Source organism: Triturus cristatus, chromosome 6 (genome assembly GCF_964204655.1).
Source record: "Triturus cristatus chromosome 6, aTriCri1.1, whole genome shotgun sequence".
NCBI classification, from domain to species: domain Eukaryota; kingdom Metazoa; phylum Chordata; class Amphibia; order Caudata; family Salamandridae; genus Triturus; species Triturus cristatus.
Window position 1 is genome coordinate 1,920,895,198 of NC_140589.1, and position 15,528 is coordinate 1,920,910,725.

General features: G+C 54.1%; 1 protein-coding gene across 1 annotated transcript in view; it reads right to left on the reverse strand.

Moving 5' to 3' along the window:
- Positions 1-15,528, reverse strand: part of LOC146822470 (NACHT, LRR and PYD domains-containing protein 3-like) — a 580,768-nt gene that overhangs the window by 420,429 nt on the left and 144,811 nt on the right. The window contains exon 6 of the mRNA XM_085613585.1: positions 3,647-3,814. Within this exon, the coding sequence (XP_085469711.1) occupies positions 3,647-3,814 (168 nt within the window). The remainder of the gene's footprint in view (positions 1-3,646; positions 3,815-15,528) is intronic.

Genomic DNA, 15,528 nt, shown 5'->3' on the forward strand with positions numbered 1-15,528 from the left:
CACTTCAAGATTCAGACCGACCATAAGCCCCTATTGTGGCTAAATCAGATGAAGGGTGAAAACCCCAAACTGCTTAGGTGGTCCATTTCCCTACAGGGTATGGACTTTACAGTGGAGCACCAGCCAGGTACAGACCCTGGGAATGCAGATGGTCTCTCCAGGTACTTCCACTTAGGACATGAAGACGAGACTGGTCAAGGCTAGTTTAATGTCCCTGCGTTTGGGGGGGGTTATGTAGGAGAGTAGGGTCTGCTATCCTATGGTCACCCCAAATTTTTGCTTTTTGCTTCACTGGTTTTTGACATATTGAGGCTGTGGGCCTGCCAATCAGACCCCCAGCCTGCTGTTCTCTCAAACTAAATTGACACTATGCACCCTAGGTGCATAACCAATTGGAAGTGGATCACCCTTGAGCCCCTGTACCAGTGTACACTAGGTACCCAGGGCATTGGTGTATCTAAGGCCTGCCAAGGGCTGAAGCATGTATTATGCCACCCCAGGCTTGGCCTAACAAATTTGACACAACTGGCTGATCACTCAGCTGGGGTAAGTTGGTGTAACCACCTCTTACTTAGGTGTAGTATACCGATACCTAACCTTAAATGGGACACATGTTAACCTATAAGTCACTCCTATGGCAGGCCTTGACAATCCTGAAGGCAGAGTGCTTGGTTCCATGTGAGATGGTGCTCTGGCATGAGCTGAGCCTGTCTGCAGTGTTCGGAACAACTTCCTTCTACTGTTTCCAGATATCGTCATACCATATACTCTTAAGTGCATTATGAACCTCGCGGTTAAATGCTATCTTTGGTTTGGCTTTATCAAAACATGTCGAGTAAGGTGTCATACGAATTGGAATACTAACCCCTTGCCAATTCTGGCGACGGGGTTAGCATTCCACCCTTCTAAAGGGACACGACATGTACAGTACATGAAACCCGGGTAAAATCAGACATAGCCTCAGCTCCACAAAATGGATGCTGCCACCACAGACACAAGTCTGCCCTCCTGCTGCTGGGAGTCCTTCCAGCTTGGGAGGTGTGGACAAAGGGTTTCCTGCCAGGGGAGGTGCGTGCACCACCCCAGACAGGATTTTGTGTATTGGTCAGGTAGGGCTTGAAAGAAACCAGACATGCCTGAGGCTCACAAGGAGCCTCGGTGCATATGCCAGTTCAATCCGGTCCTGGGGCACACCAGCCCTGGACCTGGGGTGAGCTGGACAAAGGATTGGGGGTGTAACCACCCCCCTTCCTGGTCCCACCCTTAGGGAGGGACCTAGCAGGTAGTCCGGCCCCTAGAATCCGCTTAAAGGTAGGAGCTGTGTCCTAAGACTTCAGACATCCTGGAATCAACTTAACCACAAGAAGAAGACGGGAACTTCGACGCTCTGCTGCACAGAGGACTGAAGGAAATCTCCCCTATGGTCAGGGAGTGACCATCTTGCTAACGCAAGCACCAACCAGCTATTGAACGTCTGCTTTGCCGCCGCCTCCTGCCGGAGCCCGAGCCCAGAGCCCAACAAGACCTGGACCTCCAGACCTCTCACCGCCCGATCCACAGTCCCTGAAAAGAAGGAACCCGTGGAGGCACCGAGACACGTGGAGCCAGCCATCTTGGAAGACCGACGACAAGCTGCAAGCGCAACGACAGAGGCTCCCTCCAAGTTGTGCTTTGGGTCCTGAGAAGCCCAACCATCGAGCAGCATCTGCACCAAAGGTGAGCTCTCCAGCATCTCCACGATCTGCGTGGGGCCCCTCTGCACTTTGCATCTCGACGCGCCTGCCCGGTCCCTGGCCCGTTGGCTAGTGGCCATTTTGGCGACGAAACTTGAAACTAACGATGCTGGTCTGGTTGCTCCAGACTGGCCCTAGCGGCTCTCCAAAAGAGCAGCCCCTCTGACCTTGCTGGTCAGAACAATCAGCTTTCCTCTCTTTCCACGACTCCTGCCTTTGCCAAGGCTTGTTTGCTTCTTTTGAGTCGCCGACACCGCCGACAGTGAGAGCCTGCGTGGGACAGCTCGTGAACCGACTCCTGGACGTCGTCGACCTTCAGGGACCACGTGGCTGCGGAGACAAGCTACCCCTCACCACCTGTTTGCACCCGACCGCCTGGTACCTACCTGGTGCCACGCCGGTCACTGGCTAGTGACTGTGAACACTGTCCCCTCTGCTTTCAGGTCTTCTACAACTCCGATCCGCTCTTGGATCCACCGCATCTCTTCTGGACCGACCGCCTGCAGCATCTTTGTCATCAGGCTCCATTGAATCGATAGAAGAAACCCGACGCACTTCGAGACCTATGCACCCGCTTCCTGTGGGTGAGGTAAAGCTGGCACTCCGGTGCCCAAGTGTAGAGAATCATCTCTAGTGTCTGTGTTTCAAATCTTAAGATCGTAGTCCATTCAGAAGACCCTTTCTGCAGTAACTTTGTAACTTTTACGCACCCATTGAAAACCTATGGGAGCCCGCGTGTAACTTTCCTCTCTGCACACGCGACCCGTGGACCTCCTGGTCACTAACTGAAGTTAGCTCCTTGTAGGCCCAGCGATTCTAGAGGCCCTAGGCCTTTTCACTTTCCTGTTCGTGGTACTTATACCACTATTTTAGTATATGGTTTGAGTGGCCACCAGGGCCCATCCATATAAAGTGCAACTTCTGTATATTATAACATTGACTTGTTTAACGATTTGTGCTCCCGTGCTCATAAAGAGTCTAGGGGATACTTTGAGAAATAAATACATATATATTTTGAATATATATCTGTGTGGTGTCCTTTCATTGGTATAAAAGGGGGTTACATTTGGTAAAACAGCCTGCTTAACACGCTTTAACGAGTTTAGCCTCAAAGACTGCTTAGCCTACGCTACCACTAGGGCAGCTAGTCCGAAAAGGTTGACTTACAACCACACCATACGGGTTGCTTGGCATGGTACAAGGTGGTCACTTTAACTAGTGAACATCATATACCAGGCCAACTTCTCACAAGAACCATTTCTTGAAGTCACGGTTTTCAGTAAGTGAGGAGGCGCTAGACAGAAAGAAAGGGAATAAGAAGACGAAAGAGAGAGGAAGGGCAGCTCCCAGGGTAGAGCAAAGTCGACACTGTCCTTGTCTTCTCTGGGCAAGAAGGAAAAGACAGAGTCCTTTTCCTAAAAAGACAGAGTCCTTTTCCTTCTCGGCCCACCCGTCCAACACCGAACGGCCGCGAACGCCGAGCCTTATCTGTAGGCCTTGGCTATTTCTGCCGTCCGGGGACGCATGTATAAAATAAAAAGGTAGGGGAGCGGAATCTATTGGATTAAGGAAGCCGTGCCTTGCCGATCCCACCCACTTCGACCACTGCTTTGATGATAATAATCCCAGGAAGCAATCTGGCATCTGGGGATATTCTAAAGGTGCGGAATGTTATGTTAATGCAATTTGTTAAGCGCACATATACCCTGGGGTGTCGTATGATTGAGTATTCACCAGAAAGAGCATTACCGAAGGTAAGGAACTTGTTTTCTGCTGATAGCGCCATGGAAGTTTATACACAGAAGAGAAGCCTCCATGTCTGAACCTAACATGGACTGATTGGCAATGCTTTGAAAACCCTCCCCTTCACTGCCCCCCCTCAGAAGCATGAGTAGAAGAAAGTCTTGACTTACGTGAGCTTCTTCAGGTGGCACCGTCGATCCCTCAGCGCTTCACACAGCGCAGATATGTTTGACTTTCCAAAGGAGAAATAATCATCAAAAGAGGGGCTGGAGATGCCATACACAGAGGAAGGTATGGTGAGAAAGTTCACCTTATCCATGGTCACACACCAACAGAGACTGCGGAAGAAAGAGCTGCCATGAGCGTTACATGGTCTGTGCACCACAGACACGCAGGGTTCACACAGTGCAAAACCACCTGTACTATCTCTCCAGAACCAGGGAACATGCACCGCTGAGCAGCTACGAGGGAACTACAGCTGAACGAATAACATGCATCTAGAGCTCCCCATAGGGAACCACAGCTTGCATGTAAGGCACACTCAGAGACAGCTCCTACAAGGGAACTACAGCTGAACGAATAACCTGCATCTAGAACTCCCCATAGGGAACCACAGCTTGCATGAACAGACACACTCAGAGACAGCTCCTACGAGGGAACTACAGCTAAACGAATAACATGCATCTAGAACTCCAGAATGGGAGCCACAGCATGCATGTAAGGCACACTCAGAGAAAGCTTCTACGAGGGAACTACAGCTGAACAAATAACATGTATCTAGACCTCCCCATAGGGAACCACAGCTTGCATGTAAAGCACACTCAGAGACAGCTCCTGGCAGGAACTACAGCTGAACAAATAACATGCCTCTAGAACTTCCCATAGGGAACCACAGCTTGCATGTAAGGCACACTCAGAGACAGCTCCTACAAGGGAACTACAGCTGAACAAATAACATGCATCTGGAACTACAGAATGGGAACCAGAGTTTACAAGAACAGGCACACTCAGAGACAGCTCCTAAGAGGGAACTACAGCTAAACGAATAACATGCATCTAGAACTCCCCATAGGGAACCACAGCTTGCATTTAAGGAACACTCAGAGACAGCTCCTACGGGGGAACTAAAGCTGAACGAATAACTTGCATCCAGAACTCCCCATAGGGATCCACAGCTTGCATGTAAGGCACACTCAGAGACAGCTCCTACGAGGGAACTACAGCTAAAGGGATAACATGCATCTAGAACTCCAGAATGGGAACCACAGCTCGTATGAACAGGCACAGTCAAAGACAGCTCCTGGCGGGGAAATAAAGCTAAACAAATAACATGCATCTAGAACTCCCATAGGTAACCACAGCTTGCATGTAAGGCACACTCAGAGACAGCTCCTTGAGGGAACTACAGCTGAACGAATAACATGTATTTATAACTCCCCATAGGGAACCACATCCTGCATAAACAGGCGCACTCAGAGAAAGCTCCTATGAGGGAACTACAGCTAAACGAATAACATGCATCTAGAACTACTCATAGGGAACTACAGCTTGCATTTAAGGCACACTCAGAGACAGCTCCTATGAGGGAAATACAGCTGAACTAATAACTTGCATCCAGAACTCCCCATAGGGCTCCATAGCTTGCATGTAAGGCACACTTGGAGAGAGGTCCTGGCGGGAACTACAGCTGAACGAATAACATACATCTAGAACTCCAGAATGAGAACCACAGCTTGCCTGAACAGGCACATTCAGAGACAGCTCCTATAAGGGAACTACATCTAAACAAATAACATGCATCTAGAACTCCCCATAGGGAACCATAGCTTGCATGAACAGGCACACTCAGAGTCAGCTCCTACAAGGGAACTACAGCTAAACGAATAACATGCATCTAGAACTCCAGAATGGGAACCACAGCTCTTGTATGAACAGGCACACTCAGAGACAGCTCCTACGAGTGAACTACAGCTAAACAAATAACATTGATCTAGAACTCCCCATAGGGAACCAAAGCTTGCATGTAAGGCACACTCAGAGACAGCTCCTACAAGGGAACAACAGCTGAACGAATAACGTGCATCCAGAACTCTCCATTGGGATCCACAGCTTGCATTCAAGACACACTCAGAGACAGGTCCTGGCAGGAACTACAGCTGAACGAATACCATAAATCTAGAACTCCAGAATGAGAACCACAGCTTGCCTGAACAGGCACACTCAGAGACAGCTCCTACGAGGGAACTACAGCTAAACGAATAACATGCATCTCGAACTCCAGAATGGGAACCACAGCTGGCATGAACAGGCACACTCAGAGACAGCTCCTACGAAGGAACTACAGCTAAACGAATAACATGCATCTAGAACTCCAGAATGGGAACCACAGCATGCATGTAAGGCACACTCAGAGACAGCTCCTACAAGGGAACTACAGCTAAACGAATAACATGCATACAGAACTCCAGAATGGGAACCACGGCTTGAATGAACAAACACACTCAGAGACAGCTCCTTGCGGGGAACTACAGCTAAACGAATAACATGCATCTAGAACTCCCCATAGGGAACCACAGCTTGCATGTAAGGCACACTCAGAGACAGCTCCTACAAGGGAACGACAGCTAAACGAATAACAAGCTTCTATGAACCTGGAATGGGAACCGCAGCTTGCATGAACAGGCACAATCAGAGACAGCTCTTAAGAGGGAACTACAGCTAAACGAATAACATGCATCTAGAACTCCCCATAGGGAACCACAGCTTGCATGTAAGGCACACTCAGAGACAGCTGCTTCAGGGGAACTACAGCTAAATGAATAACATGCATCTAGAACTACATAATGGGAACCACAGCTTGCATGTAAGGCACACTCAGAGACAGCTCCTACGAGGGAACTACAGCTAAACGAATAACATGCATCTAGAACTCCCCATAGGGAACCACAGCTTGCATGAACAGGCACACTCAGAGACATCTCCTACAAGGGAGCTACAGCTAAACGAATAACATGCATCTGGAACTACAGAATGGGAAAAACAGCTTGCATGAACAGGCACACTCATAGACAGCTCCTACGAAGGAACTACAGCTAAACAAATAGCATTCATCTAGAACTCCCCATAGGGAACCAAAGCTTGCATGTACGGCACACTCAGAGACAGCTCCCACAAGGAAACAACAGCTGAACGAATAACTTGAATCCAGAACTCTTCATTGGTATCCACAGCTTGCATGTAAGACGAACTCAGAGACAGGTCCTGGCAGGAACTACAGCTGAACGAATACCATAAATCTAGAATTGCAGAATGGGAACCATAGCTTGCCTGAACAGGCACACTCAGAGACAGCTCCTACGAGGGAACTACAGCTAAACGAACAATATGCATCTCGAACTCCAGAATGGGAACCACAGCTGGCATGAACAGGCACACTCAGAGACAGCTCCTACGAAGAAACTACAGCTAAACGAATAACATGCATCTAGAACTCCAGAATGGGAACCACAGCATGCATATAAGGCACACTCAGAGACAGCTCCTACAAGGAAACTACAGCTAAACGAATAACATGCATCCAGAACTCCAGAATGGGAACCACAGCTTGCATGAGCAGACACACTCAGAGACAGCTCTTTGCGGGGAACTACAGCTAAACGAATGACATGCATCTAGAACTCCCCATAGGGAACCACAGCTTGCATGTAAGGCACACTCAGAGACAGCTGCTACAGGGGAACTACAGCTAAACGAATAACATGCATCTATAACTCTGGAATGGGAACCACAGCTTGCATGAACAGGCACACTCAGAGACAGCTCCTAAGAGGGAACTGCGGCTAAACGAATAAAATGCATCTAGAACTCCCTATAGGAAACCACAGCTTGCAAGTAAGGCACACTCAGAGACAGCTCCTACGAGGGAACTACTGCTAAACGAATAACCTGCATCTAGAACTCCCCATAGGGAACCACAGCTTGCATGAACAGGCCCACTTAGAGACATCTCCTACAAGGGAACTACAGCTAAACGAATAACATGCATCTGGAACTACAGAATGGGAAAAACAGCTTGCATGAACAGGCACACTCAGAGACAGCTCCTAAGAGGGAACTACAGCTAAACGAATAACATGCATCTAGAACTCCCCATAGGGAACCACAGCTTGCATATAAGGCACACTCAGAGACAGCTCCTGTTGGACCCGGCCTCGTGGTGTGGTCCTGAACCCCCCTACCAGACCCTTCGGGGCCCCACTGGATTGTACCCCGCTACCCACACCAACCTTCACGGCGCGACCCGCCCCGGCCGCGGTTCCCGCGAAGCCCCGACATCGAGGCACCACGATCCGCCCCGAGGGGGGTCGAGTGGCCACTCCACAGATCCCGGAGGAGGAGAGTTTCGATGGGGCCTCCAGCCGTCCCCCAACGCCTGGTTTCGATCGCCCTCCGGCCTCCCTGGGCGCTGGTGCCCCTCCCGCTGGGTGTCTGGACTCTCTCATCCCGGCCCCTCCGACCCCCAGGCGCGAGGGTCCGGACATCAAAGGGCTACAGACCTATATCTGGGTGGCCCGAAACCAGGACAGTAGTTGTATCCTGGAGTCAAGAGCCCTGCTGATCGGATCGCGGCTGACCCTACGGAGAGAGACTCATTGCTTGGACCTCGGAACTCGAGCCCTGCTGACTACGTCGCGACTCCCCCCTTTGCTGAGAAGAAGACCCTCACGGAACAACGGAGCCCTGCTGACCTCGTCGCGGCTCCCGGGACCTCCCCAGCCTGAGGATTACGAACTGGCCGCCGAGTCCCCCCGGACCGGGCCGGTACTGAGACTGTCCCGCTACCCATCCCTCAAAAGACACTGAGACTCTTTTGGATCCCTCGATCCGCCTGTAAATATTGCCCCTGAACCCTGCCGTTAAATGCTGATAAAGATTTGTGAGAATCGATACCCTTGTTGAGTCCTGTGTGGCGGTGGGGTTGCTTGGCTGTTACGATCATAGGAGAAGGACCTCGCCTAGGAGGCTTCTCAGCGGCGCTCGGCTACTTCCCTACGGAAAGGAGGCGCTTGGGGGCTCCCCTGGGTCGCCCTTCCAACATTTGGTGGCAGCGGTGGGATCCGAGCCGGACGCGAATCGTACAGCGAGTAACCCACCACCTACCATGAGCAATCAAGAGACCACCCCAACCGCGGAGTTCCAACAAGAACGGTTGGAAGAATATACCCATAAGGAACTAAAACAGTTTTGCAAAGACAAAGGCATTTCGACCACCGGATTAAAGTCAAAAGAGGACATGCAAAGAGCCCTAAAGGCCTGGATGGAGTCCGAAGCAGCTTCACCCCAAGCCGAATGAAACCCGGTACCAAACGTGCCCCTACCACCAGCCGCAGCCCCAGCAAATGGGGGAAGAACCAGCATGGAGACCGGCATCTCCCCAGAAGAGATGCGAGAACGGGAGAGGGTCCGGACCCATGAATTGGAGCTCGCCCGACTCCGCCTGGACGGCGAACTCCTACTGGCCGAAAAGAAACTGGCCCTAGAACAACTGCGGTTACAAGAGGAAATAGAGGAGAAAAAGCGGCACAGAGGACTGGAAGAGAGGAGGCTAACCCTCGAGCATGAGCGGAGCCTTAAAGAAATGGAACTTAAGTCCAAAAACGGAGAGACCGGCACCCCCGGAAACAGGGACACCCATCCGCCGGCCGAGGCGAAAGTACATATCCCCAAGGATGTCGTCAAAGAGTACTACAAGAACGACGACATCCAACAATGGTTCAAGGCTTACGAGGTGGCCATGACCGCCCATCGAGTACCCCGGAAGGATTGGGGTGCCGTCCTATGGGGACGATTCCTCAGCGAAGGCCGGGACACCCTGCTGCAGCTTCCAGACGAGGTGATGACCTCATATGATCATATGAAGGAGGCCCTGCTCACCCGCTATGGTCTCACCCCAGAGATGTACCGCCAGTGCTTCCCAGACTGCAAGAAGCTCCCCGGTACCACCTGGGTGGAATACGTAGACTTTTTCAGCAGAGCCCTGGAAGGGTGGATCAAGGGCAGCAAAGTCACCTCCTACGGACAACTGTTCGACCTCATTGTATGGGAACACCTCTCCAACAACTGTTTCATAGAGCTGAGACAACACCTCCTCGACAGTAAGCTGACCGAGCCACGGAAGCTAGCCGCTGAAGCCGATCGATGGGTGAACACCCGGGTCCCTCGGAACTCGATGGGTGAGTACCAACGGAACAACACGGGGCCCCCCCGCCAGCGCGGCAGAGGAGGATCGAACTGGAACCAAGACTTTCCCGCAGGGCCGCCCCGGAGCCCTCCTCGGGTCTGGGCCCGAACCACACGTCCCCGTCCCTTGCCTGAAGAGGGGCCCCCCTAGCCCGACCAGGGCCTCGGCCAACGATAACCTGCTACAACTGCCAACAGTCAGGGCACTATGCCAGTGACCCGACCTGCCCCGTGAACCGACGAGCCGGGACCACCGGGCCACCCCCCTGACAGTTGGGGGCCGCAGCCCTGGGGGAAGGAGGAGAAGAGGAAGAGGACCACGGTGTCGGGCCAACAGAGTGGGAACCCGCCGCCATGTCCCTAGTATGCCTGGGCAGCCGGGAGATGGTGCCCCGGGCCCCCATCCCGAGCAACACCCAGAAGTACCAACAGTGGGTCACCATTAATGGACACCGGGCCGAAGCCCTCCGCGACACCGGCGCCAGCGTGACAGCCGTCCGCTGCCACTTGGTGACCCCCGAACAGATTCTGCGTAATGTACTGTGCCCCGTCCGGTCGGCCGACAACACCGAGAGCCTGTGTCAGAAGGCCCGGATTCCCTTCGAGTGGGGAGGAGTGTCGGGCCTGCTGGAGGTGACCGTCCGCGACGACGCCCCCGTCGACTGCCTCCTTCCCTCCCTCAAAGGGGTCCGGCAGCAAGCAGCCGCCCAGGCCACCGGAGACCAAACAGGAACTCACTGGGTCTACTGGGATAATGACCTCCTCTACAGCGAGCAGAAGACCGCAGAACTGGGGGCCAGCCGAGTACTAGTGGTCCCCCTTCGATTCCGAGACTTTCTCCTCAATCTGGCACATGATGTGCCCCTCGCCGGGCACCTGGGGCAGGACAAAACCTACAGCCGCCTGGTGACCCACTTCTACTGGCCCCGAATGCGGAGGAACGTGGACAACCATTGCCGAACCTGCCCGACCTGCCAAGCCAGCGGGAAGACTGGGGGACGGGTCAAAGCCCCTCTCCAACCCTTTCCAATAGTAAACACCCCGTTCGAGCGAGTGGGGATCGACATCGTGGGGCCCCTGGACCCTCGAACCTCCCAAGGGGATCGCTTCATCCTCGTGCTCGTCGATCATGCCACCCGATACCCGGAGGCCATCCCTCTCCGAACAATAACGGCCCCCGTAGTGGGCCGGGCCTTGATGGGGATCTTCTCCAGAGTGGGGTTTCCCCGGGAGGTCGTGAGCGACCGAGGCACGAACTTCATTTCAAAGTATATGCGGTCCCTGTGGCAACAATGCGGGGTCACCTACAAGTTCACCACCCCGTACCACCCTCAGGGGAACGGACTAGTCGAACGATTTAACCGGACCTTGAAAGGAATGATCAAAGGCCTAGAGGAGCCCCTGAGGCATAAATGGGACGTCCTGCTGCCCTGCCTCCTGTTCGCCTATCGGGAAGTCCCGCAAAAGTCTCTGGGGTTCAGCCCCTTCGAACTCTTGTACGGACACCCTGTCCGAGGCCCCCTCAGCATGGTCAAAGAAGGCTGGGAGACTACCATCCACAGTGCTCCTCCCGACGTCCACCGGTACCTCCTGACCCTGCAGAATCAAACTCGGAAATTCCGGGAGCTGGCCGAAGCCAACCTCGAAGCCAGCCAAGAAGAAATGAAACGCTGGTATGACCAGAACGCCTCTTCCATCGAGTTCGAGCCAGGCAAGCAGGTCTGGGTCATGTCACCCGTGGACCCCTGTGCTCTCCAGGACAAATGGACCGGGCCCTTCAAGGTGGTAGAGAAGAAGAGCCCCGTCACCTACCTGGTCGACATGGAGTCCACCAGGAACCCCCTCCGGGTCCTCCACGCCAACCGACTCAAGCCCCACTTTGCCCGAACAGAACTTAGCCTACTGATGGCTACAGACGATGGGGCCGAAGACGACTCCGAACCCCTACCCGACCTCCTGAGAACCTTCGAGAAGGATGGCTCCGTAGAGGGAGTCATCCTCACCGCCACCCTGACTCCAGAGCAACGCCAAGATTGCCAAAGGCTGCTGCATCACTTCGCTGCTCTCTTCTCCCTCACGCCCAGGGTCACCCAATGGTGTGTCCACTACGTCGACACCTGAGACAGCCCCCCCGTGCGTCACCGCGCCTACCGAGTCCCCGACCGGGTGCGGGCCTGCATCCACGCCGAAGTCTCTAAGATGTTGGCCCTGGGGGTCGTCGAACCCTCCGACAGTCCATGGGCCAGCCCTGTGGTCCTGGCACCGAAAGCGGCCGCCCCAGGCGCCACCCCGGAACTACGGTTTTGCGTGGACTATCGGGGATTGAATGCCGTCACCAAAACCGATGCCCATCCTATTCCTCGGGCAGATGAACTGATCGACCGCCTAGGGGCAGCCCGCTACCTCAGCACCTTCGACCTCACCGCCGGATACTGGCAGATCGGGCTCACCCCAGGCATCCAAGAGCGTTCTGCGTTCTCCACCCCCGATGGCCACTACCACTTCCGAGTGATGCCCTTCAGCATGAAGAATGCCCCGGCGACCTTCCAGAGACTGGTGAATAAGGTACTGGCCGGGCTAGAAGAATTCAGCGCCGCCTACCTGGACGATATTGCGGTGTTCAGCAGCCACCGGGTCGAGCACCTGAGGCACCTCTGGGAGGTACTGACCGCCATCCAAAGGGCCGGACTCACCATAAAAGCCAGCAAGTGCCAGATCGGCCAAGGCACCGTAACCTATCTGGGTCATCAAGTGGGGAGCGGCCAGGTGGCTCCCCTCCAGCCAAAGATCGACGCCATCAGGGCCTGGGAGCCCCCAGCCACCCAAACCGCTGTAAGGGCCTTCCTGGGTCTCACAGGCTATTACAGGCGGTTCATTCAGAACTATGGAAGCATTGCGGGCCCCCTCACGGAGCTCACGTCCAAGAAGCAACCAAAGAAGGTGCACTGGACCCCCCGCTGTCAGGCCGCCTTCGAGACCCTCAAAACAGCGATGTGTACCGCCCCCGTGCTGCAAGCCCCTGACTACAGCAAAGAGTTCGTGGTGCAGACCGATGCCTCGGAGTACGGGGTCGGGGCTGTCTTGTCCCAAGTGAACGCTGAAGGAGTTGACCAACCGGTGGCCTTCATCAGCCGGCGCCTGCTGCCCCGGGAACAGAGATGGAGCACCATTGAACGAGAAGCCTTCGCCGTGGTGTGGGCCCTCAAGAAACTCCGGCCCTACCTCTTCGGCACCCACTTTCGGGTCCAAACCGACCACCGGCCCTTGCAGTGGTTAATGCGGATGAGAGGCGAAAACCCGAAGCTGTTGCGATGGTCCATCTCCCTGCAGGGGATGGACTTCACTGTAGACCATCGACCCGGCAATGACCACGCCAATGCCGACGGCCTGTCCCGCTACTTCCGCCTCGGCGAGGAGAACCCCCAAGGAGATGGGTGACTCTCCCTGCCTTCAGCTGGGGGGGACGCCTGTTGGACCCAGCCTCGTGGCGTGGTCCTGCACCCCCCTACCAGACCCTACGGGGCCCCCATGGATTGTACCCTGCTACCCGCACCAACCTTCACGGCGCGACCCGCCCCGGCCGTGGTTCCCGTGAAGCCCCGACATCGAGGCACCAAGATCCGCCCCGAGGGGGGTCGAGTGGCCACTCCACAGATCCCGGAGGAGGAGAGTTTCGATGGGGCCTCCAGCCGTCCCCCAACGCCTGGTTTCGATTGCCCTCCGGCCTCCCTGGGCGCTGGCGCCCCTCCCGCTGGGTGTCTGGACTCTCTCATCCCGGCCCCTCCGACCCCCCAGGCGCGAGGGTCCGGACATCAAAGGGCTACAGACCTATATCTGGGCGGCCCGAAACCAGGACAGTAGTTGTATCCTGGAGTCAAGAGCCCTGCAGATCGGATCGCGACTGACCCTACGGAGAGAGACTCATTGCCTGGACCTCGGAACTCGAGCCCTGCTGACTACGTCGCGGCTCCCCCCTTTGCTGAGAAGAAGACCCTCACGGAACAACGGAGCCCTGCTGACCTAGTCGCGGCCCAACCTCGCTGAACTGATCATCGGAGCCCTGCTGACCTCGTCGCGGCTCCCGGGACCTCCCCAGCTTGAGGATTACGAACTGGCCGCCGAGTCCCCCCGGACCGGGCCGGTACTGAGACTGTCCCGCTACCCATCCCTCAAAAGACACTGAGACTCTTTTGGATCCCTCGATCCGCCTGTAAATATTGCCCCTGAACCCTGCCGTTAAATGCTGATAAAGATTTGTGAGAATCGATACCCTTGTGGAGTCCTGTGTGGCGGTGGGGTTGCTTGGCTGTTACGATCATAGGAGAAGGACCTCGCCTAGGAGGCTTCTCAGCGGCGCTCGGCTACTTCCCTACGGAAAGGAGGCGCTTGGGGGCTCCCCGGGGTCGCCCTTCCAACAGCTCCTACGAGGGAACTAAAGCTGAACGAATAACTTGCATCCAGAACTCCCCATGGGGATCCACAGCTTGCATGTAAGGCACACTTGGAGACAGTTCCTGGCAGGAGCTACAGACAAACGAATAACATGCATCTAGAACTCCAGAATGGGAACCACTGCTTGCATGAACAGGCACACTCAGAGACAGCTCCTGTGAGAAGTTGGCCTGATAAATGCTGTCCACTAGTTATAGTGGGCACCTTGTATCAGTTCAAACAACCCCTTATGGTGATAGGTTAAAGACAACCTTTTTTGAAAGCTATCCTAGTGGTAGCTATGGAGAGCAGCCTTCAGGCTAAGTCTTGAAGGAATGTAAAGCAGCTTGTTTTACCAGTCTATAATCTCTTGAATGACCAAATGAAAAGACAACCACACCAGGTATATATTTAAAATATATGTATTTAAGATAAAACACACCCCTCTAGTCTCTTTATGAGGCTGGAGTTCGAAGTACTTAATTTACAAGTTAGCAATCAACAGTAATAGCACAAATACATGTTTGGGCCCTAGGGGCGTACCAAACCATATACCAATAAAGTGGTATAAGAACCACGACTGAACTAGACACAAGGCGTAGAGCCTGTAGAATCGCTGGGACCCCAAGGAACCACCCAAGGTAGTGACACAGGGGACCCACGGGGCCGTGTGCAGTGTGTGAACACAGCCGTGGGTTCCCGTTAGCTTCTATGGGCATTGTCGCGGTTGGAAATTTAAAGATTAGGGACACTTAGAAATGAGACAGGACCAAACCCTTTTGGACTTAGGAAGTTTTAGGGCTAGCACCCGCGGGAGCACCAGAGTACTCGTGTTACCTCACCCAGGGAAGTCCGGGTGCATAGGTGTCTTTTGGTGTTGGGTCGCGTCATCGATTTCAATGGAAGCTGGCGAAGAAGTGCTGCTGCCGTGAAGAGGAGAAGTGTCTGAAGCAATCCAAGCCTGGATCTAGGATGGAAGGAACTGAAAGGAACTGAAAGCAGAGGGGACAGAGTTTGGGTCACTTGCCAGTGACCGAGGGCACGATAGACCAATGCCCACAGATATTGGGTGCTTCAGGTGAGTTGTTGCGAGTCTAAACTCTTCAGCCACGAGGTCCAGGAGGTGCCGATGACAACCAGGAGCTTGATTCGAGCTGTCCCACAAAGTCTGTCGAGTGCTGCGGTGTTGGCAGCCAGATTGGACACAACAAGCCTTGGCAACGGCAAGTCACTTGGAATCAGAGAAAGGACGGCGATGCAGACCACCGAGGTCTGGGGGACTCACCCAGTGAGGGTAAGTCGGGGCACGTCTGGCGCAATCAGGAAAGCCCAATCAGAAGAGGAGTTGCCTTCATGGGGACCTACTAGCCAACTTGCTAGC